Genomic DNA, 22,452 nt, shown 5'->3' with positions numbered 1-22,452 from the left:
TTTAAGCCCCCCTGCTGTCAGAAAATTGAAGGGAAAAAAAAAAAAGCAGCCCGCCTACTTTTGCAAAAGCAAAAAAAAAAAAAAAAGCGGGAATGGATGTGCAGATTTTCCGGACAGAGAGGGAGGGCGCACGCGCAGTGGAAAGCGGGTCCAGGCGCGCTCGGCGTGGACTCGGGATCCTGTCCGTTAGTTGGCAAAGGCGAGCGGTGAATGGCAAGGGAGCGAATCCGCTTAGCCAGAGGCCGGGTGCGCATGCGCGGGAGAAAAGTGAGGGGTGGGGGGGAGCGGGGAAGGGAATGTGTGTCCCTGGAAAGAGGGAAAAAAGGCTGTGGGGAAAAAAAAAAAGGGTGTGAGAGAAATGCCTGTAACGTGCGAAGAGCTTTTAAATTAAGAGTTGCGAGGAAAACAACGGTCTTGTGCGCTGGCGAGGGAGTCAACATGCTTGCGTTAAAACGTTATGCGGTGGCTTTTTTTAAAAAAATTGTTTTTACTATTTTTTTTTAATTGCTTTTAATATGTTTTTACTATCATTGTTTTACACGAGACGCGAGGCAGGTGCGCGCGCTCGCATTCGGGGAAAGCGTGGTTTGCACCTTCGGGGACGGGGTAGCCGCGCCAGAGATACTTTTTATTTATTTTTTTGTATCAATAGCGCAGGGTGTTGCACGTGTAAAATGAAACCGCTCCTTCCGGCCGAGGTTGAACTGCTGATGGCCGGTCGCCGTCAGTGGCTCCTCCGGCACGCGGTGGGGAGCGCGTGTAGCGGACACGCAGGGCCTCTGACGCCTTGTAAAAGCCGAGGGGGAAGAGTCTGCACGTGCTCTCTACTCGCTGGGGTGGACGTCGTATGCACGCGGAGCGAATGTGTGTGTGTATATATATATATATATGTGTGTGTGTGTGTGTGTGTGTGTGTGTGTTTAGCCGTGTGAAGCGCAACCACCCAAGGGCTGTGGGACGACGAGAGCGTGGGAAGCCCAACGCAAGCGAAGAGACGCCTGGAACGGGCTGGAAACTAGGCGGCACCCCGTTTTTCCGGCACCGCTGGATGCGAGACGCGCGTCTGCGCTGCCCCTTTAAGAGCCTCGAGTGCGCGCAAAGCCCTCCTCCTCCTCCTCCCCCCCGGCGCGCCCCCGCCTCCTCGCCTCTCCTTTTCCCCCTCTCTCTCTCTCTCTCTCTCTCTCTCCCTTCCGCTCCCGCTCCCTCTCCGCTTTAAAGTCTCAGCCAGGATCCAGGCTCACATGTTACTTCCTGTATGGAAGAATGGAAAGGTTCCAGCAGCAGCAGCTCCTGCCTGACTCTGCCTCGCCAGCTTTCGCCGGAGCCTCAACTTCCAGCAGCGGGATGGATTGAAAGCAGCTCCGGCCAGCCCGACTCTCCGCAGCTCCTTCCTTTTTTTGCTCCGAGCTCCCCATCGTTTGGGAAGGGGACGAAATCCTCCCGCTTCTGCCGCGCTCTGAACTGCCGGTTCGCAGGAATGCCTTTTTTCCTTTGGCCTGCCGAGAGGCTGCCCGCATGAAGAGTCCGAGCCTGGCCGAGGCGCTCTTTCTCCAGCGATCCCCGTCGCCGCCGCCGCCGCTGCCGGGCTTTTGGCGGCTTGGAGCGAAGTTGTGAGCTCCGGGGCGCCCGAGTTTTCCCCCCGCAGCGGTTCGCTTGGCTTCCGAGGCCCTTGAGCGGCGCTGCTTCTCTGCTCAAACTCTGGGACTCTGCGTCTTTGCATCCAGGCGGCGATCCCAACCGTGCAACTCCGGAACGGAAAAGCGAAGCGAGGGGGCCCGCTGCGTTATTGCGCTTCGGGAGTGCGAGAAGGACGGGAACGGCGCGGAGCTGGGAACAGGGGGGGCGGCCGTCAAAAGAAAAATAACCAAGAATTGTTCTCCTTTTGTTTCCAGCCGAAGGGGGGGGAGGGAGGGAAGTGTACAAGTTTGGTCGCCCCTCCACAAGTTTTGTGTGGGATTTTTGTGTGTGTGTGTGTTGCCTTTTTTATTTTCTTTTTTAAGAGGGGGAATGCGTGTGCGTCTGTGGAATCCTCGCCTTTTTTGTTTTTAAAATCCGTTTCAAGAGAGCTCTCTCTCCCCCCCTCTTGCTTTAATTTTTTTTTTTTCTCCGATGTGCGGTTTTGGACATGCGGAGGCTACTACAACCGTGTTGCTGGATCTTTTTCTTGAAAATCACCATCTCCGTGCTCCATTACGTGGTGTGTTTTCCCGGTGAGTGGCAATCGAAGCGTGGGATGGAGGGTTGGAAAAGAGGCTGGGGGCAGGGAAAGGCAAGGAGGGCGGGCGGGCGAGGGCGCCAAGGAACCCCGCAGATGTCGCCCCGAGTCCCGCCTCTCTCTCTCTCTTTCTCTCTCTCTCTCTCTTTTACCCCACTCGGTGGATTGGCTTTTGCATGTGTGCTCCGGCGTCATTTGTGGCCGGCGGGCTGTGTACGGTGGGTGGGTGCAGGCAGTTTGGGATCCAAAGGCAGGGACAAGAGAGAATGCGTTGCAAAATCCCCTCCCCCCCTTTCCCCTTCTTGGACCCGATCTGTCTCCTCCCGCAGCCAGACCCCCGATCCTCTCCTCCCGGGCAGGGAAGAAACCGGCTTTTTCTTAAGAGATGAGGCGGCTTCGTTCCCTCGGGCTCCGGTTTGGATGGGGTGAACCGGGGAGAAGGAGACAAAAAAAAAAAAGACCTTTGAGCTTGGCTCGCTGCCCTTTGCCGTTTGTTCTCCTCACAACTTCTGCTTGTGAGATGCGCAGTCTTCCTCGTCCACCAGTGCCCCTCTTGTGCCTTCGCCCTTCGGTTGGAGCGATGTGGAGGGGAGGGGAAAGACCTTCAAACCGGCTGCTCGCTGCACTTAATGCGGAGTAAATGGGCTTCCCTCCACCCCTGCCTTCAATAGAAAGTGAATGTGTCTGATATGGTCGGTTCTCCCTGTGTTGTTTTATCTGCCACTACTGCTTACTACTCAGCCTTCCTTGGGGTGCTGCCTAGCGCCTTCCGTTATCTTTCTCCTTGAAGTAGCCACATAAAGATTACTGTATAATATCTCTTTTTTTCCTAATTCTCTCTCCCCCCACCCCCTTTCCAAACTACTGGTTGAGCTTGGTAAATGGTTGTAGGCTTGGCTGGAGAGGCAGAGAAACTCCCTCATTTGAACGTTGGAAATTCAGCCAATTTTTTAAAAAAAGTCTGTTGCCATAACATGCATCTCCCTGTCAGAAATTCTTGTGCTTCTTTCCTTCTGCATCATCAGACCTGGCTTGCTTTTATTTTGGCCTCTTGGTTGCCCTGCTCTTGCATTTGGTGCAGTGTTTCCTAGACAGACCCTGAGTGTGGCAGAGACAAAATGCCAGCTGTGGATGTGTGCTTGGTGGTGCTGTGTGTGTGTGTGTATTGGGGGGGGGGGGAGAAACTAAAAAAATCCCATTCTCAAAAATTGGGTATGCAAACTAGCCATATCAGCCAGGTGGAAATAAGGTGGATCGTGTCTATTTTGGAAATCACTGGGTTCTCTTTATTTCTTACCTTGACTTTTGGCTTTGCTCTACAGCTGTCTGTGCATTTTTATTCTATTAAACTTGAAAGGTGTCACACCGTTGACCTTGGTACAGATGGAGAGGGGAGAAAGAGTTAGAAGAAGGTCAGATGACACCCTCAAAGGTGGAGAGGAATATCAATTCTGACATTTTAGATAGGTGGCCTAAAACCTTGTTCCCTTTTGGGCAGTTCTGGAGTCTAGCCAAAGTCATTTTAAAATGATGGGCATTTGCTTGACCCATATGATTTCTGACATGCAGGGTTAATCATTGCATGTGTGTGTGTGTGAGAGAGAGAGAGAGAGAGAAAGAAAGAGAGAGAAACAGACATTGTGTTTGCTTGTTCTGTTGATAGAAAGCATGCATGGTGGAAACATTGTTGGAAAAATTCTGTAGTGCAGGATGGATTTTCGTTCACCCATATCGATTTCTAAGCTGATCCCAGAGCCCGGAAAAAGTTAAAAATGTCAGGGAAGCTTATGTCTCTCTGTGAATGGTTTTCTCACCCCACCTTCATACTGTATACAGTAACACAAATGGGCCAGCAGAGGCACTGCTGAGCTGCTGTCTTTTCTGAACTGCATTCAACATATGTATACCCCAAAGTCTCCCAATGTGTGTATGCTGATCAGATAATACTACATTTCAGAACAATTCCTAAAACCTATCTCTATTTAAGAGAAGGAAGGGTATCAGGTGCTCTTGCCATTTGCTCTAAATTTCAGTACAGTCTTGCATATGATAGCTCGGCAAATGATGAATGCCTGGAATTTGCCTATTTATACAGTCCATAAAATGTCCACAAAGGTGGTTTTGTGACAAATATTCCAATGTTTATCAGTTTATCCTTTCCCATTTTTTCTTTATGAAAGTGATGATGACTATCAAATTTGAATGAAAATATATGTCACTGGTACAAGCAACTTCTTTCTGCTTGTGTCTTGTAAAAAAAAGCTTTAAAATCATTTGTTTCTTACAAATATTTCAAGGATCCTTAGGCTAAGAAGAACTGTAAGGAGCAAATCCACATTACTTTGTTCCAACCCCAGAAAATTTAATGGGACTTCTTTCCATTCCACAATTCATACCATGTATTTCAGAATGGCACCCTTAAATAATTTTTTTAAAAATCTTAAATTTATCAAACTCCATACTGGTCATATTTGTACCATCCACACTTCTTTCCTGATTTTACCCCCAATGCATTTTTCCTTAATAGGCAAACTTAATATGAATATGCTAATTTGATATGCAACTTTTCTTTGTTATGGTTGGCTTAAGTTTTTTTTACTTTTCATTAGCACCTCTTTATAGCTATGATTAAAGGTAGAACACAGATCTTTTTGATGTTATTGTTTATAGTTAATATATGCATAAGATGAAATAAAAGATGGATAGGAAAAAAAGACTTGAGAAGCTAAGGTTGCAATTCTTTGATGAGATGTTCTAGCTAAGGAGTAAACCACGTTGAATGTAGTCTTATTTCTTCTTTAAAAATTGCACACATCATATAAAGGTTTAAAAACTCAGAGATCGATAACACTATGAAAAGTTTAATCTTACTGGAAGAATACCCCTTATACCTTTTTCCAGACAATTCAGAAAGCCAAACAGAAAAGAGAAAGCATGGGGAAAAAAAACCTTGCCTCTGTTTGATATTCTGCTGCCTGTGAGAAAGAACATTTATCTTCTTTGTATTGATTCCTTCTCGATTTCATCCTTCCAAGCGACGCCTTTCTTTCTGACGCTGTTATATATTGTACAGTAATTTCACCTAGAAAGCAGGCTGTGGGAACACTACAAGAAAACAAGCACTGATGTAAGTTTAATGTGACACTGGTGGAAGACTGTCGAATGTATATCGGAGGAATCTAAATTAAGCAGCCCTTTCTGCAGTGGAACATTTGTTGCTCATTTTATGGACATCTTGTGCATGGTCCAGGTTACAAGTACATGGACGAATGACACTTAACAACAATCCTGGCTAAAAAAAAGGGGTCAATACTAAAATGAAGACTCTTAATTGAAATCGGTGCATCTTTGTTTAAAGACAAGTACGGTAGTATCCAGTGGTGTGTTTTTAATGATTATAAAATGTGGGTAGGTTGCTGAAGTGAAGGTTTTGGGTTTGGTGCTAACAGTTAAAACATTTAAGCACATAGAATGCCTGGCACCAACTTCTGCTTCAGTCTTCGACTTGGGAAAGAATTGGAAATTGAAAATACTTTAACCTTGAATAGGCACTGATATGGCACATTTTTATAGTGCTGCATTTATTTCTTCAGTTTGGTCGGTATGACAAGAAGATTACTTTCTCCATAGTTTTTAGATTGTTAAATTTACTTGCTCTGGCGTGTCTTGTAGTTGACTGCTAGGTTGGAGATAGAATTTCAACCTTCCTATGTTGGTGGAAGGAATACATTTTGGAAACAGTACTTTTTTGAATGGCTGAATTGGTGAGGCCAACCAGAGCTTCTGGAGCATTTTATGAAGAGCCTGCAGGCTAAGCATGGTGGGAGTTGTGATCTAGCACAACTGGAGGGCAGTCATGTTGGGGGAAAACTCCTGAAGCTATCTCCGCTAAGATCTGGAATAAGAAATTATGCCAGATGCAGAGGCATTCTACTGTAGCAAGTTAAAAACTGCCACGGTAGTTATATATATATATATTTATATGTTTGTGTATTTATACTTTAAATTAATACAGCTGTTTAGTCACTGGAAAGAAACAAGCCATAGCTTCTTCAGTTATGGCTTGTCTAATACATTGCAGTTGGGTGGGTTTAATTAACATTGAATCATAAACCATGACTAAAAAACAGAATAGCTGGGTACACATCGTGTTTCATCTCATAAACAAGCATAGTGGTATAATGCCCAGCCTTTACAGTTTGTAAATCAGAGTTTATGGTCTGCAAAACTGATCAGTTACAATCAGGATCAAGGGTCCCCAACTTGTGGGCTGCAGCCCACTAGTGGGCCATGAGGGATTTGCAAGTGGGCCGTGGAAACGGCTGGTGAGCACACACGGGCACACACATCCTCACTTGCACGAGCAGTGGGCGAGCGTGTGTGCATGCGCTCCATTGGTGTGAGCGGCAGGCAGGCATGCATGGCGCTCACACAAATGGAGCTGCACGCATGTGTGCTTGCCGGCCGCTTGCATGAATCATCCCCTCCCTTTCGCCGGTCCACAAAGTCGGAAACATTGGGGAACTCTGCAGTAAATCAATCCTGAATTACACATATTATATGAGTATATGCTTGCACTGTTTTCAGACACATCTAGCTGTGATATAAATTGGTGGTATTCGAATACTGTAAATCTGTATTCCTCAACCTTGGCCACTAGTAGATGTGTGAACTTCAACCCCCCAGAATTCCTCAGCTAACATGCTGGCTGGGGAATTCTGGGAGGTGAAGTTCACACTTTTTTCATGCTGCCAAGTTGAGAAATACTGCTGTAAATAGGCATGCTGAGATTTCCACAGTACTTTTATCCTTTTTTAAAAAAAAGACACTAGAGTGCAAGAGTGATAGAAAGTGAAAATAGGTGAGCATGGAGGAATTTACAATGAAAAACATTCATGATACCACTGAAGATGACAGGTTTTACAAATGCACAGTAAAATACGTGGCAACAGGTGCTGGAAAAACAGATTGCAATGTGAGCACATGTGGGTGGAAGGAAGTGTAAGATCCTGGAGTTGGCTGTGAGAGGAGAAGCAGCAGGCTGGATAATAAGAAATAGCCAGGCTGCTGCCTTCACCTAAAAAAATTAAAATGAGCAATCCTTATTGATTAACCTGCAAGCTCATAATTCTTAAGACAAAATCAGCCGATGTATAACTTGTAAGACTAAACAACAAGCAAAAGGCTTGTTCTTAATATGAGTATCCATGGCTACCTTGCTGTTCATACTTACTATGAAATATTCTTGCCTGAAATTGGTGGGCTTCCCTTCGCCTACTTTTTTTAAAAAAAGGTGGTGCTAGAAATGTATGCAATTTTTGTTTGCACTTGGGATGGTGTAAATAAATGTAAACAGCTATTTGAGGTAAAGAGCTACTTAAACAATAACAAGTAAACAACAAGACATTTGAATCCTTAAAACCTGCTTTGATTTATTTAATATTATTGACAATCGCTGCAGAAATTGTCCTATTATATGAAACTAAAGTTATGTAGTAATTCTTTGACTCTCTAATTTTGAATATTGGGAGCATAGCTTCATTTAAGTGCAGTCCATTATGATCAAAGGGATTTGAACAAGATGCTTTATAGCAGGGGTGTCAAACTGATGGCCCATGGGCCAGATGCGTCATGCACAGGCCATGCCCACCCAAGCTCCGCGAATGAAAAAACGTCATGAAACGTCACGTGATGGCAACATGACATGGTGAGTTTGACACCCGTGCTTTATAGGGTGAAGACATTGATAACTTGAGGTTCTGTACCAAGCCACACTTTTTAAATCAGTTGTCTAGTTTATCATATATTCAGTTGTGAATCATGGATTATTATAAAATAGTAAACTATCCATTAAGAGACCATAGTAAAGTAAAACTAAAGAACCTAAAGTGTATGGATTACTGTAATGCAATGGCTCATGTTAAATGATGTGATTTGCATGATGTTGCAAACTCAGTAGTTTATTCAACAAATGTTGGTTAAACAGAGGCTTAACACGTTATGTAGATCCTCCCTTGGGCTGAGTTATCTGAATATTCTTAAATTTAAATTTATTTGGTATAGAAAAGTTTTCAGCAGATGGCAGCATCTAGCCACCCTTGGCTGATTTTTATTTATTTTTTAAATAGGATTTTAGACTTGGCTAGTATTAGGATGGGAGGCCACTAGGAAACCCTAGAGGTGAGACCCAGAGTGGAAGTTGAAAATCATCCCAGAAGACAGCATGATAAGCCCACTTCCATGCTATTGATAGGAAAGCGACGTGCACATTTCTATTTAGTCAGGCTCAGTTCAAAAGACTCTCAACTTCACGGAAAGGAAAAAAAAACATTTTTCAACAAAACGTTTGTGTCCCTTCCTATTCAATAAGATTAAATCTATGGAAATCTAGTTTAAATAATTTTGAATTGGTTTACGTAGCTTGTGTGGAAATTAAAAAAAAAAGTATTGGCTTTGCAGTATGTATTTTCTTAGGAACCTCATTTATTATTTCACTCTTTCCCTTGGGGACTGTTATTGAATTGTTTTGGAGCACATATGCAGTTTTTGAGGCAGATTTATTATAATTTGAGGGATTCTGCCTAGACGAGATTTTTTTTTTTTGTAGTTTTACCTTTCTTACTGTATCCATAAGCATTTAAAGGTTAGTTCCTTGTATCTTATTCACATAAGCTATTTAAGTTCCTTTTTTTAAAAAAAATGTGCTTGAATTGTGGACTTACTTAGACTTTTGAATAACAGAAGGATTGGGATGTCCTTTAGAAAGCATGGAATATAGAACAGAGGGTCCTCCAAGATTTGTCTTGGCCCCAGAGCTTGTTGGAAATGACAGATCTTACATTTTAATGACTGCTTTTTCTTTTTCCCCTCATGCGCTTTGTTTTTCTGGAAGTGTCTAATGAAGTCCTTGAAGATTAAGAATGTCAAGTATCTCTGCCTTCTTTCCTAGGCAGTAGACATGAACTTGTAAGCAGGCTTCAGAAGAAGAAGCGGCTGAGGGAAGACTTTTGATATCGCCTAGCAAGTTTATGGAAGCTGGTTCTGTAGTTAATGATGCAAGGCTGTAGCTTTTGAAATCTTGCACAGCCTTAGAAGCTGAGTATTGCAATAAATATAGCTTGGGAAGTGAGAAAAAGGGTTTTTGCACCAAGGCTAGTGTGAAAATGTTACATCTGGTTTTGGTTTGTGCATGTAAGACGTGGAACAGCTAATTACTAGTTATAGAGTTTATTATTAAGCATTTATATCTTTTTTTTTAAATCAAGTTTTATTGATTTTTTCTTTCACACACACACGTACATATTTTATGAACAGTATTGACTATCATATCTTATACAACATATATCCAATTTCATTTTAGTTACCATTTTTGCCAAAATATTCTTTTTCCATACTTTTTTTATCTTATCTTAATACTTCTATGCTTATTATATAAACAACATCACCATCCACCCTCAAATCCTAATTTCTTAACATTATTTCAATTAGTTATCTTATCCATTGTTAATCATATATATTCCCTTTTAACTTTCATATTAATTCGTTCTTCATCCTAATAAATTTGAACATGCTCGGGGTTGCCTTTCTACCATTTCATCTCCCTTGTTTTACAACAATTCTTCTCCTCTCCTCTCTTTTTCTTTCCTCCTTTCTTCTTTCCTTTTCTACTTTCCTCCTCTCCTCCTCCTCTACTTCCCCTTCCTTTCCCCACTCCTCCATTCCTTCCTCCCTTTCTAACCACCTCTCCTACTCTTATTTCCCCTCCTTTTCTTCCTCTCCTTTTCCCTTTCTTCTATTCCTCTCTCTCCTTCTCCTTTATATCTGGGTATCCATGTCGATTGACGTATTTGTAGGATCCATTATTTGAAGATGTTACTTTTCAGTGCTCCTTTGAGGGTTTTTTTTTAAATAAAAGACTAATTTGTTGAAGAAAATGAATTGAGTTTCCATGTGGAAAATAGCCATTTATTTATTTATTTATTGGTTCGATTTATATGCCGCCCTTTTCCGGAGACTCAGGGCGGCTTACAATGCGTTAAGCAATAGCCTTCATACTTTTGTATAAACCTGCTTAGTAGGGCTTTCGCCTCCCCCCCCCCCAGCGGTGTTCTTTTTTTTATCCAAAGTCAGCTTATTGCCCCCACAATCCGGGGCCTCATTTTATCTACCTCGAAAGGATGGAAGGCTGAGTCAACCTTGAGCCTGGTGAGATTTGAACTTGCAGTAATTGCAGGTAGCTGGTGTTACTTAACAGTGCTTTAGTCTGCTGCGTCACCAAGGCTCATCCTCAACCCAAGGATCTTGATGGTCTTGTTGCAATATTTTTGTCAGGTTCCAAGTAATGCACCCATTACAAATCGAACAAATAAAATGCTTGGGTCTCAGCAGGAAGAGAAGAGGAGAAACAGAAATTATCATTAGAAAAATTATCAGATACGCATCAGAAAAGCTTATAACTCATGGTATGCTTAGAGTACCAATGTTCTACCAGTTAGATTTGGGATGTTGTATTGCCAAATGCCCTTTTAATAGAAACCTTTGCTTTAAAAAAAAAAAAAGAAAAGAAATCACACAACATATAGTCTGGTACTTTGTATTCAGTTATAAGAGAAAAAGGCTGGCGAAAAAAGCTGGAACTCTGACAGCTAAGATTCTATGGTATGATGAGAACTGCTTTTTCATAGCAGTGGATTTCAGAAATCCTGCTAGTTCCGATTTTAAATCTTCCATTGCTGGTCCAAACTACTTTGGTAAGTGTGGAAGCTGGTTATCATATTGATAAGGCTATAGGACTAACTTTCAAGCCAGTCTTGCCATCACAAAAGGGAATGAGGAAAAGAGGCTGGTCTTCCTATAATTCAGTTGCCCGAATATAGATTTCTCATTTGAAGGTGAAATGCTCATTGGAATTCTTGTATTATAATCTTAAAACTCTTTCTAATCTAATCAGAGCTCTGAGAGACTAATGCATTGGATTAACTGTTTCTAATCCAGGTAGCTACATTAAGTCTGACAATAAGATGCTTAGCTTTAGATAACATAATTCTAGATGACTGGACACTGACTGTATCCAAACAAATTTGCTTTTTCAAGATACAGTGGCTGGCTGCTCTCAATAAAGTCATATGCTGCTCTTCTTAACATTCTTTGTCTTAAGGACTAAGGTTAACCAAAGATTGGTAAACTACTAGATCTGACCCCCACTGTTGGTAGCCCTGGCCCTTAGATTTCTCCCTTTCATTTTTTAAAAAATTGGACCATCAAAACAAAGGCCTCTCTGCTTTACATATAAAATGATTGATTTGTTTTAAAGCAATTTTAAATTAAATTTAAATAAAACCCATTCATGCGATGGGTGGCTGTATAAATTTGAGAAAACAAAGAAGCTTACAATGGAGTTGGCAGAGATGGCAAAATGACTATTTTGGGCAGAGATGGCAAAATTATTTTGGGCAGAGATTTGCAAATCTGATTATTCTGATTAAAGAGAAGAATTTATCTAGTTTCTGTATGTTTCTGCTTAAAAACTGCTTCTTTCGACTTTCGACCTTAAACTGAAAAAAAAAATGAAACTTTGATTTTAAGTTTTGAGGATTAGATGGTTGCTATAATTGGCTTGAAATACTGTGAAATTGTAAAGCAAAAGGTTGAGGGGTTTTTTTTTTTGTTTGTTTTTTTGGTACTGTATTGCACTGAAAAATGTCTTCCTTCCTTTTTGACCCTTCTCTCTCTTAGCTTGTATCCTTTTGTATTTTTATCTTACAATAAAATTCAGTAAAATCTCAATAAACAAGCTTAAATGAATACTTTCAAAATTGGTGATTGGTTCCACTTTACGTAGGTTTTAATGTATATAATCTGCAGAAAACTGTATATAATCAGTTTACTTTGTAAACCAGAGGTCCCCAACCTTTGTAGCATTGGCGGCTCAGCAAAGGTGGAGGAGAGGGGAACTGGGCCGTGCAAGCAGTGGGCTGGTGCGCATGTGCGCGCAGCCCAATGTGTGTAAGCGGTGGGCTGGCTCGCACGTGCCTGCATGGCGGCCCGCTGCTCACACAAGTCGAACTGCATGCATGTGCGTGCACGCTCTGTCTTGTCACTCACGCTGCCCTGTTGCAAATAGTCTATGGCCCAGTAGGAGGCCACAGCCCAGGGGTAAACAACTGGATACTTATTTTTAAATTGTTTAATAAAATTGGACATAACAGGTACTGCTAATCTACAATTCCTAGAATGTCCAGTAGCAGAAGTAATGGTGATGATACTGGCAACTGTATCAACATCTGGGTGGCCATCAGGTCATCATCCCTGTCTTAATAAAAATATAGAAATATAGTTTGATGCCTCTCTTTGTTGTTAGTGCTATAAAGTGGCAGAAGCCAGGTTCAACGCAAAGGTTCCTTTTTTCCAGAGCTCAGTTTTCTAGCTATTAAAACAGCCATTTTGAAAGGTTAACATCTTGAGTTCGGTGTTCCTGATTGCAGTTTTGGCCAAGGATTAGTATGCAGGCTTTGAAATTGCAACCTTTTGCTTTTTTTCATTTGTTGCTGCTTTTAAAAATCTTGGAACATATATTAGAAGGTTATACACTGTGTTTTAAAAAAAATTCCTTACATTTCACGCTCTTCTCTTTATTGGCTCTCTTTGCAGTAATAAGAAACGAACAAGCAACCCGTAGCTTGTTTCTCGTAACGTTGGGAAAAATCTACTTCTAAATATTACCATGGGGAAATCTTGCCTTCTGATAATGCACAATCAGAGGCCACTCTTTCCAAAAAAGAAGTGGATAGGTTGTCCATCAATAGTGAAATGCTTTTCATAATGATTATCAATGAAATCTCTTCGGCAGACGTCATTCTGTTACTAATGGTCTTTTTCCTTCAGGGATGGAAGGGGGGCAGGCAGCGTTCCACAACGGGTTCTATCCAGCCACTAGCTTTTTAATTTTCTTGGTTTAACCTAACGTGTCTTTTCATGGTTCTATGATGGACCTCCCCAGTTAGGAAACCAGTTCCTATTGCTGTGGGACCCAGTGGCTCAGCAATTAAAGACACTGAGCTTGTTAGTTGGAAAGTTGACAGTCCGGGTTCAAGACCTGAGTGCTGCGTGATGGGGTGAGCTCCCATTACTTGCAACACCTCCCGCCCACCTAACAGTTCGAAAGGATGCGGACGCAAGTAGATAAATAGGTACCACTTCGGTGGGAAGGTTACACCATTCTGTGTGCCTTGGTGTATAGTCATGCTAGCCACATGACCACAGAAGTCTTCGGACAACGCTGGTTCCTTGGGCTAAAAAACAGATGAGCACTGTGCCCTAGAGTGAGACACGAATGGACAGGGAAGATCCTTACTATTACCTTTTCCGATTGCTGACTCTGGGTCATGTGACTGCCTGTCGAGTGCTTAGCAGCTTTTTATGGCAATATTTATGATTGTTTGCAGCATCCTGCAGTAACATCATGGCATTTTATGATGGTTTTGTCAAAAACTGGCATTTACTTTCAGTTTTCACCAAAAATGACTTAGAACAATCAATGTGTTTGCTTAATAACATGCCACAAAAAAAAGTCGTAAATTGGATTGGTCGTATGGATGGCCCACTTTACCAACCGTCACAACTTTTGACCATAATGTGCAAACTACATTATGGTTGTAAATCAAGGACTGCAATGGATGTTCTAACACATATTGCAGTAAACGTTTTGATCTTAGTCTGCTGGTGCACCCCCAGGACTGATTCGATTAGGAAGATTGTGGTATCTTATCTGCAGTAAATGAACCTGTTCAAGGCTGTTCCTCGTACAAACATGTCTTCTATTTGTTTGCCCCATGGCTTTCTTCAAAATGGTGGCTTTCCTATTGGCCTGATAGGACTTTTTGCTTTTTAAATCTTTTTTTTAAGGAAATGTGTATCAACAATTGGCTGCCCACCTTATTTGAATGAACACTATAAACTGGTTAACTGATTCACATGGATGTGAAAGCATCCAAAGCATGGAATATCCCTGTAACAAAATATCATAATTTACTGAATACCAATTCCTGAGAAATGTCAGCATCGTTACAATGTGGCCAGTGTTTCACAAGATGGCAGCTGTTCTGTTGCCCTCACCCCATTCCTAAGAGGTCTGTAAGGGGCGTGCATAAGTGTACCAGTGTGCCTACCGTCCCTGTCCTAATATTCCTTTTTACTTACTCTTTTCATGTATTCAAATTATGTTTATACTTTTACCTGTTATATATGCTTGACAAATAAACTTATGATTATGTCATTGTGCAAGGAGGGGCTGAAAAAAATCCAAGACATGGGCTAGTTCATTGTTAAGCGTTTTAGCAAACAAGAGCACAAGTATCTTTGATGTAGGAGTTCTGTGATTAGGACCTACAGTGAGAGAATCAGGCTTCCAAAGTTCGTTTCAAAAGGAGAGGAAAAAAACCCCCACAGGAGCAAGCATAATTACAACGAAATGCCAATGTGAAATTTGGTGCTCCCAAAATACCTCCCTTTAATTTGGGGACACACTGGCTATTTTTTTATTCCTGAATTTGGTAAACAGAATAGTTAAAAGAGAAAGATAAAAAAGAACCCTGTTGAGATTTAACTGCTTTCTCCATCTTTGGAGAGCAACATAAACAAGGTCTGTTTTGAATTTTGTGGTTGTGTCCTTTTATTAAATAATGACCAATTCCTGCATTCCACATTGAAGTGACCCAAACTGAACCTGAGTTCAGGCAACTTGTCCAGCCTTCTCCTCCTCAGCCCACACTAGGAATATGAGCACAATATGTATGTTGATTCTAAATGCACCAAAGACACGGAGGGCTTCACCAAGTCTTATCACAGTGTTCATTGTGCTGTTCATAGTCCTTAGTTCTGTTCAAACACCTGGAGCTACAGATCCTGATTAGGCAACAATCAGGTGAGGGGTTGTCCTGAGATTGGCTGTAACATTGACACACTTAACAAACTGAAGCCAGAACCAAGTGACACTTAAGGTTTTGCAATATGAACAACTGTTCGTTAGATTTATTTACTTAGAAAGCAACCTGTGTGTCAGTACATGATGATGTGGAACTCTATGTTGATGTGCAAGGTAGAACACTGCATACAGCACTGTGAGTTCACCTGGGGTAAAACTTGACTACTATTGTCTTTATTAGGAGGGAATGTAGCATAGGTATGGGAAAAATTTTGAACTTAGTCTACATATTTTGGTATAATCAAATGTAACAGAAAATGCTTTAAACCTTCAGTTGACTAAAGTCTTTAATAGACAGCAGAGATCAATATGTATGGACCTATTTGGTGATGACTATGGAATATGGAAGGCTGACTTGGAAGTTAAAAAGATAATAAAGAATGCCAATTAACAAATGAAATAAAAGAAGTAGATATGCTGTATGGCTGGGAAAGTAAGAGAAAGGGGAAGAAAACTTCTTCACCAGTAAACAACTCCTAGATAAGCAGGGATTAAACCAGACAGACAAACGGTAAACAACAGCCTAATCAAGGAACTACCAAAGAGAAAGCAACATCACCAATATTGTTTTATATAAACAAAGACCAAGCCCCGCTTCCTTCTAGCACTGAAGATCTTACCTAGTTGAATAACCAAATGTCTGCAAGCAAACCAAGGAAGCTCAAAGAAGACCAAGGACCTCACCAGAGAATGTAATCTGAAGGTTGCCTGTTCCTGTGGAGTAGAGTTGAGCATACATGCAAGGAAGCTGTAGTCTTAATTATAAATGAAAGGCCTAAAACATACATGAGAAGATAAGAATGGGTGTTAGTTAAATTGATGTCTATGATTAGAGGAACCCATAGCTTATATATTATGCTGCATCAAATAATGAGAGAATCAGTGAATGTGATCTAGGTGGAAAAATATTCTATTAGCTGACATGAATGGATAGGTGGGAGTGAAATGAAGTACTGAAATAATGATTGGGTCATTCAAAATTCCAAGCATCGCTGCAAATGGTGACTTTAGAGCATTTCCTTAGAAAATACCTAATTAGATCAGGTGTGTCCAACCCACAGCCCATAGCCCATACAGCCCCTGTTCTGCCCCAGCTCCGGATTTCCGAGGATATTGATACACACCAACGGTCCTCATCAAATTTATTAAGTAGCAAGAATAAACAAGACCGGCAAAGGTTGGCAACCAGCCCAGAAAACAAGATATGATAAACCAAAATACTCTGATAATAATACAAGTTGTTTCCAGCAAGAATGCACTAGCTGCGTGCGACTTAAATAGGCTAAGGGAGTGGCCAATTATCCTCAAGCCCTACTCTCAAGTAGACCTCCTCCTGAGTAGCCTTTCCTCCCTTTTGGCAGCCCTGCGTGCCCGAGCATTGAGGAGAGGCTCCTCCACTTCGCTCTCTCCACTTGAAGGAGCCTCTGGAGATTCTGAAGGCCCTGGCTGAGTCTCTGCCTCTGGCATCACATCCTCTTCAGCCTCCTCGCTGTCCGACGCGAGCGCTGGCTGTGCAGGCTGCTGGCACGACACCACACCAGCCACCTCTTCATTGGGATCACCCACGATCCGCTCAGGCCACTGGCGGGCCACAACAGCCCCGGACAGTAATGCAGCCCTACATGATCATAATTTTTTAACATCATTATGTGATCTATATACATTAATTATATATTTTATATACGGCCTCTTCACTCAGTGTGGCCCAGGCAAACCAAAAAATTTGATGTGCATGGATTCGACTATGTAGTTTAATAATATACATACGCATGACAAAGGGATAAATAAACATCCGAAAACATGGGTTGAGTTTGTTCTTTGTGGTGAAAGATTGAGAGAATTGGCATAGCATATAAAATTACATGATAGTGTCAGCCATGGATCTTGGAAAAATGGTAAAGGGAGAAAGAAAAAGAGTCCTTGGGTTACAGTAGTGGTCCCAACCTTTCTAGCTTCATGGACTTAGCAGTGGCGGCAGGGAGGATTGGGTGATTTTGTGCATGCGCACACAGCTTGACTAATGGAACTTCCTGCATTTGCTCGCCACTTGTGCAACCTGGTTGCCAACAGGCCATGGACCAGAAATTTGGGACCCCTGGATTATAGGATTGTCATTGCTAAGTAATGTAGTTATAAAGTGTAATATCATGTGACCACATCACTTAATGACGGCTGTCTTGGTTGCTATTGGTAACCCCAAGATAACACTTTAAATGAGAATAGACGGAAACCTCAGGTGGGGGTAATGAGTGAATTCATGGGGATACCAGTGCAGGTCTCAAATCAGTATGAGGGGGAATGTTTACTGTAAAAAAAAGGAGGATGGGAAAAAGTTAATGGTGTTTATAGAGAAAATTGAAGAAATGTTAATGTAGTATAAAATGGTTGTGCAATTAATACAGATGTGAAGACTGCATCTGCCTGGTAATTAGAAGGATGCTGCTACTCCTAAAGAGAAGGTGGCAAGAATGAATATAAAGACTATAGGAGGTTTAGACATAATTCTGACTGAATTCGGTTGGTGATTGTGGGAAATTTGGGAAGTACAATGAAGCTTTTTGCTGGGTAGGAGGTATACAAGTCACATTTTCGATCTTCAGCGGGTCATTGAGAAATGAACGTGAGATGGGAAAGAAAGCATTCTGTACATGCATTGATTTAGAAAAGGCATATGAAGTGAATAGATTTGAATATTCTACACGAATATGAAATTGAGGATTGGTTGCAGAGTGCAAAAAGGTGATACAATGGAATGCATGAAAATGAATGCTTAGCAACTGGCTCAAAGCTGAGATAGATTAAGACAAAGCTTAATGTCTCTCTGACTGTTAAATTTGTTTGTATATAAGTATGTAAAGGGCGCTTTTGGTCAGATTTGTCAATTGGGATGTAAACGTAGGTATACTTTTGTATGCAGATGATCCTGTAGGTTCTAGTGGTTAAGGCAGGGGTGTCAGACTGGATTTCTTTGAGGGCTGGATCAGCACTGTAGTTCTCCACGGGCCAGTGGGGGGCGGGGGAAGATGGGACGGACGCTTCCTGCAGCACTGCCAGTCGAAAACGGACTGTGCAGAGGCACAGTGAGCCCCCCCCACCGCCCGTTTTTGGCCTCCACAGCCTCCTGCAGCACTCTGTTGGCCAAAAACAGGCCATGCAGAGGCCTCACTGGGCTTATGTGTGGCCTGTTTTTGGCCGGTAGAGGCACCACAGGCCAGTCCTTTGATATTTCCAGGCTGGCCCCACGGGCCAAATCCCACCCACGGGCCTTGAGTTTGACACCCCTGAGGTTAAGGCATCAGACAAGAAAGGAAGGGATCATGAGTTCAAGTCCTGTCTTAGCCATGGAAGCCAGCTGGATGACCTTGGGTCAATCACTCTCAGCCCAACCCACCTCACAACACCTTGTTGTTGTGGGAAAAATACGAGGAGTAAGGTTTGTTGGATATGTTTGTTGCCTTGAATTATTTGTAAAAAATATTAAAGGTGGGGCAGAAGCAAACAAATAAGAATCCGAGTGATTTGCAGTGAATTTTAGATTGTGTGATGTGGTAAACTATATAGATCGGGAAATGATTGTATTGGAAACCAAGGTAGTTGCATTTGACAGGGAAAACTGAGTGAAGGCTTGTAAAAAAAAAACCTAGAAGAAATAGATGTGAGTAATTTGATAAACTGTTAATTGAAGATGAGAAAATGAAATTTCAGTGCATGCAGGCAGGAAATTTAGTATGTAGTTTGTAGTCTGTTGCATGGAAATATGCTTGATAATCAAAAATCGCTGATTAAGAGATTATTTTTCTGCCTACTTTGTCATAGACAAGTTGAATAAAAGCTGACTGCAATGGAAATAGGACGTGAAGTAATCAAAGAATCCAGAATCAATGGGTGCTGAATGCATATGGGCTGAATAGGAAGATGAGTGTCCAGTACAAAAATAATGGATTGAGATGTTTTGGGCACATAGAATAAATGAGGATTTAATCTTAACAATACAGTATAAAGGAAAGGAGAGGCAGATTGTTGTTGTCATGGTTTGATGGAGTTGATGGCATTCTCAGAAAGAAAGTAAAGGTACAAATAGTGCATGACCATAGTTGAAACAAGAAATATAATTTAGAACAGAAGGGTATGACAGGTGTTGCAAACATTATAAATAAAATGTAGATGTATTCCATATTTTTCCTTCCTCCTCCTTTGACTTTTATTTATTTTTTATTTATTTTTTCTGGATTCCAAATGATCTTGGTTGAACACCATGGAATCATGTGAGGGGTATGCCTGTTCATATTTAAAACATTTAAAAACATTTTCCAGTGTAGTTTGCAATAAAAATACGGAATGCAACATAACAAAGAACCTAGTACAATTGTAACATAACAAGATAATAATGGAGCAGCATAAAATTCAGACGCAAAAGAAAAATTGTGTAGAGAAAATAACCAAATAATCAAAATTTCCTAGTTTAGGGAGATATCTTGTAATTGAGAACATTTTTTAAAAAAATATTCCATGCTTATGGGAATAGGGGTGGATTGTCCAGGAAAGAGTCTTCAGATGAAAATAATTTTAATAGATGGATTTGTTCAATCAATTCCATCAATTCAGCCTTGAGCTATAAATATTCTCTTCTGTTGAATTGGGTCCTTGGTGCTCTCTGAGCTTGGTTGTTTTCTTGAAGACATTTCATTACCCAACTCGGTAACATCATCAGTGCCAGAAGAGAGTGGGATTTGCTCTCTGTTTATATACAAGATTTATATTCTGCTTGATTGGGATACTGTACTAACTCAGACAAACAATCCAACAGTAAACAACAACCTAATCAAAGAACCATCAAGGAACACTCCCACCAACACCAATAGGACAACCCCTTTGTAAACAAACAGAGAGAAAACCCCACTCCCTTCTAGCACTGATGATGTTACCTAGTTTGGTAGTGAAATGTTTGCAAGAAAACCACCAAGCTCAGAGAGCATCAAAGACCCCACAGATTTGTTCATTTAAATAGAAGGTACAAGGTATTATTTGTTGGTTAGGTTTAGTCTCTGAATTCCTTTTAAGCCTTGTCTCACCTATTCTTTACTATTATTTCTCCTTTGTGTTTTTGTGTAGTTGTTTCTGTGTGAATGCTTATACCGGCTTTGAACAAAGGATATGTGGAAGAGTCCCTTTCTGAACCAAGGAAACTTGGGATATAGATATTTGTTTGTAGTAATTTAGAGCAAGGATGTTGAGTTGAACTGCACTTTTCAGATTCTCAAAAGTTCCACATTTAGAGTTCATTTTTTCCCTACCATTTGTAGTCTATGGTATATATAAATCGATCTGTATTATGAGAGGCCAATTTAGGCAAATAAATAAATAATTTATTTATTTCCAATGACTGATGGGTGAAGGGAAAAAAAAACTATATAGGAAATGGTTTTCTTGCCTATTTGAAATGCAGCTTGCAAAGCCATAACTTAAACCTGCTTGTTGATAGCTCTTGCATCATATTCTAATTGGTGAGAATAACTAAAAGGAGTTTCTAAAATTAGTTGTTTGTTTTTCATTTCTTCCATGCCCAAGGGTCTTGCATCAGACTATATGACTTGCATGTCAGTATTCCAGTTCAACACCTTTTCTCTTCTTCAACTATTTAAGTAAGTGTTAACATGTATAAGTTTAGTGACAGTGTTTTCAGAAGCTGTGATCTGCCTTCCAATTGTTTACTACATTGTTAATGCATAGTAGAAGTGTTTTTATTGTTTACAGTGAATAAATTCACTGTTATGTTTGTAAACCCATGGCTGCAAAATGTGGCACCCTTTAATGTTTGTTCTCTTAGGTTAAACACAGGACCCTGTTCCTCCAAAATAAATTGATACAATTGTGCTTTTAGAGCGTTTGATTTTATTTTATTTTTTGAAATCCCAAATCAGTGAAGTAAATATTCTTAACAATTTGGATAAAATTATGATTTTTCCCAGTGGGATTAATATCCCTGGGTTTACACAAGAATTTCTCATTTTCCCAAAAGCAGGGGTACTTTGGAAGTATATTTTTCACCAGTGGGTTCACTTCAGAGAATCTGGTTTCAGTGGGATAAATTGACAATTCTGTAGCATATCTAGGATGTAGATTTGAAAAAATTGTTGTTGTTGTTAGTTGCGAAGTTGTGTCCGACCCATCACAACCCCATGGACAACATTCCTCCAGGCCTTCCTCTCCTCTACCATCCTCTGGTCCATTTAAGCTCACACCTACTGTTTCAGTGACTCCATCCAGCCACCTCATTCTCTGTCGTCCCTTTCTTCTTTTGCCCTCAATCTTTCCCAGCATTAGGCTCTTCTCCAGTGAGTCCTTCCTTCTTATTAGGTGGACAAAATATTTGAGTTTCATCTTCAGGAACTGGCCTTCTGAAGAGCAGTCAGAGTTGATCTCCTCTAGGACTGACCGGTTTGATCGCCTTGCAGTCCAAGGGACTCACAGGAGTCTTCTCCAGCAAAATAAAAATTGCAAAAATAATCTGAACCAAATGTCATAACATTGTACTTGGGGGGGGGGGCACAGAGTGGTCAGGAGTTTTTCAGACTTACTGTCACTAGCCTGGGAATATAATTAAGCCTGGCCCCAGAGAATCCCCTTCTGTCTACTGTACTTGATGGTGGAATTTTTTGGATTCTTTTCTGGAACATTTGTGCCCATGTGGTGCGAGGGATATGGAAGGAGTGGCTCACATGTTATGCTATTCCTACAGTAAGGGTTAATAAGATTTTATTGCTTCCTGACAGGCCCTGAAAACCACTGTGTATGGAATCTCCACTTTCCAGAAAGAATATGTTATTGGCTGTTACTAGATTTTGTCCAAGTGCTACCTAAATTTGCCAAATGCTGGCTACGTTGACATAAATTATAAATTGAACCAATACATAATTAAATAAATAAATAAATAAATTAGGATATCCTCATTGTGTTTTTGGTCCAAATCATTGAGTTTTCTCTACTTTCTATTTTAGCCATACATTTCATTTTATTTTGAGTTTAGAGTTTCAATTTTGGGTCAGGGCTGCATAACTCTTGGTATGCTGAAAGTTTGATTGAACTTTTTTTTACAGTATTAGGGCCTATATGTAAAAACAAAATAGGTGAAACCAGAATCAAGCGAAGAGTAAGGTCAAGACAATGATATTTCTTTTTTGAAATTTAAGTAACTTTCCTTATATTTAATATCATATTTCACCTACCGTATACTTAAATAATTCCCTTATGCTGT

The 22,452-nt window shown here is 41.0% G+C and overlaps 1 protein-coding gene across 4 annotated transcripts in view; it reads left to right on the top strand.

Moving 5' to 3' along the window:
- The first annotated feature begins 1,127 nt into the window (after positions 1–1,127).
- PTPRG (protein tyrosine phosphatase receptor type G) overlaps positions 1,128–22,452 on the top strand; it is a 725,247-nt gene continuing 703,922 nt past the window's right edge. For 3 of the 4 annotated variants that reach the window (XM_087883749.1, XM_034408794.3, XM_034408793.3), the window contains exon 1: positions 1,130–2,210. In XM_087883749.1, coding sequence (XP_087739875.1) covers positions 2,126–2,210 — 85 coding nt within the window. In that variant the 5' untranslated portion in view covers positions 1,130–2,125. Of the gene's footprint in view, positions 2,211–22,452 lie in introns of all 4 variants that reach the window. The other variant, XM_034408792.3, reaches the window with a different exon arrangement.

The sequence above is a fragment of the Pantherophis guttatus genome, chromosome 2 (genome assembly GCF_059756535.1).
Source record: "Pantherophis guttatus breed Tessera chromosome 2, ASM5975653v1, whole genome shotgun sequence".
In the NCBI taxonomy this organism is placed as follows: Eukaryota; Metazoa; Chordata; class Lepidosauria; order Squamata; family Colubridae; genus Pantherophis; species Pantherophis guttatus.
This window is presented reverse-complemented; position numbering and strand designations above follow the sequence as displayed.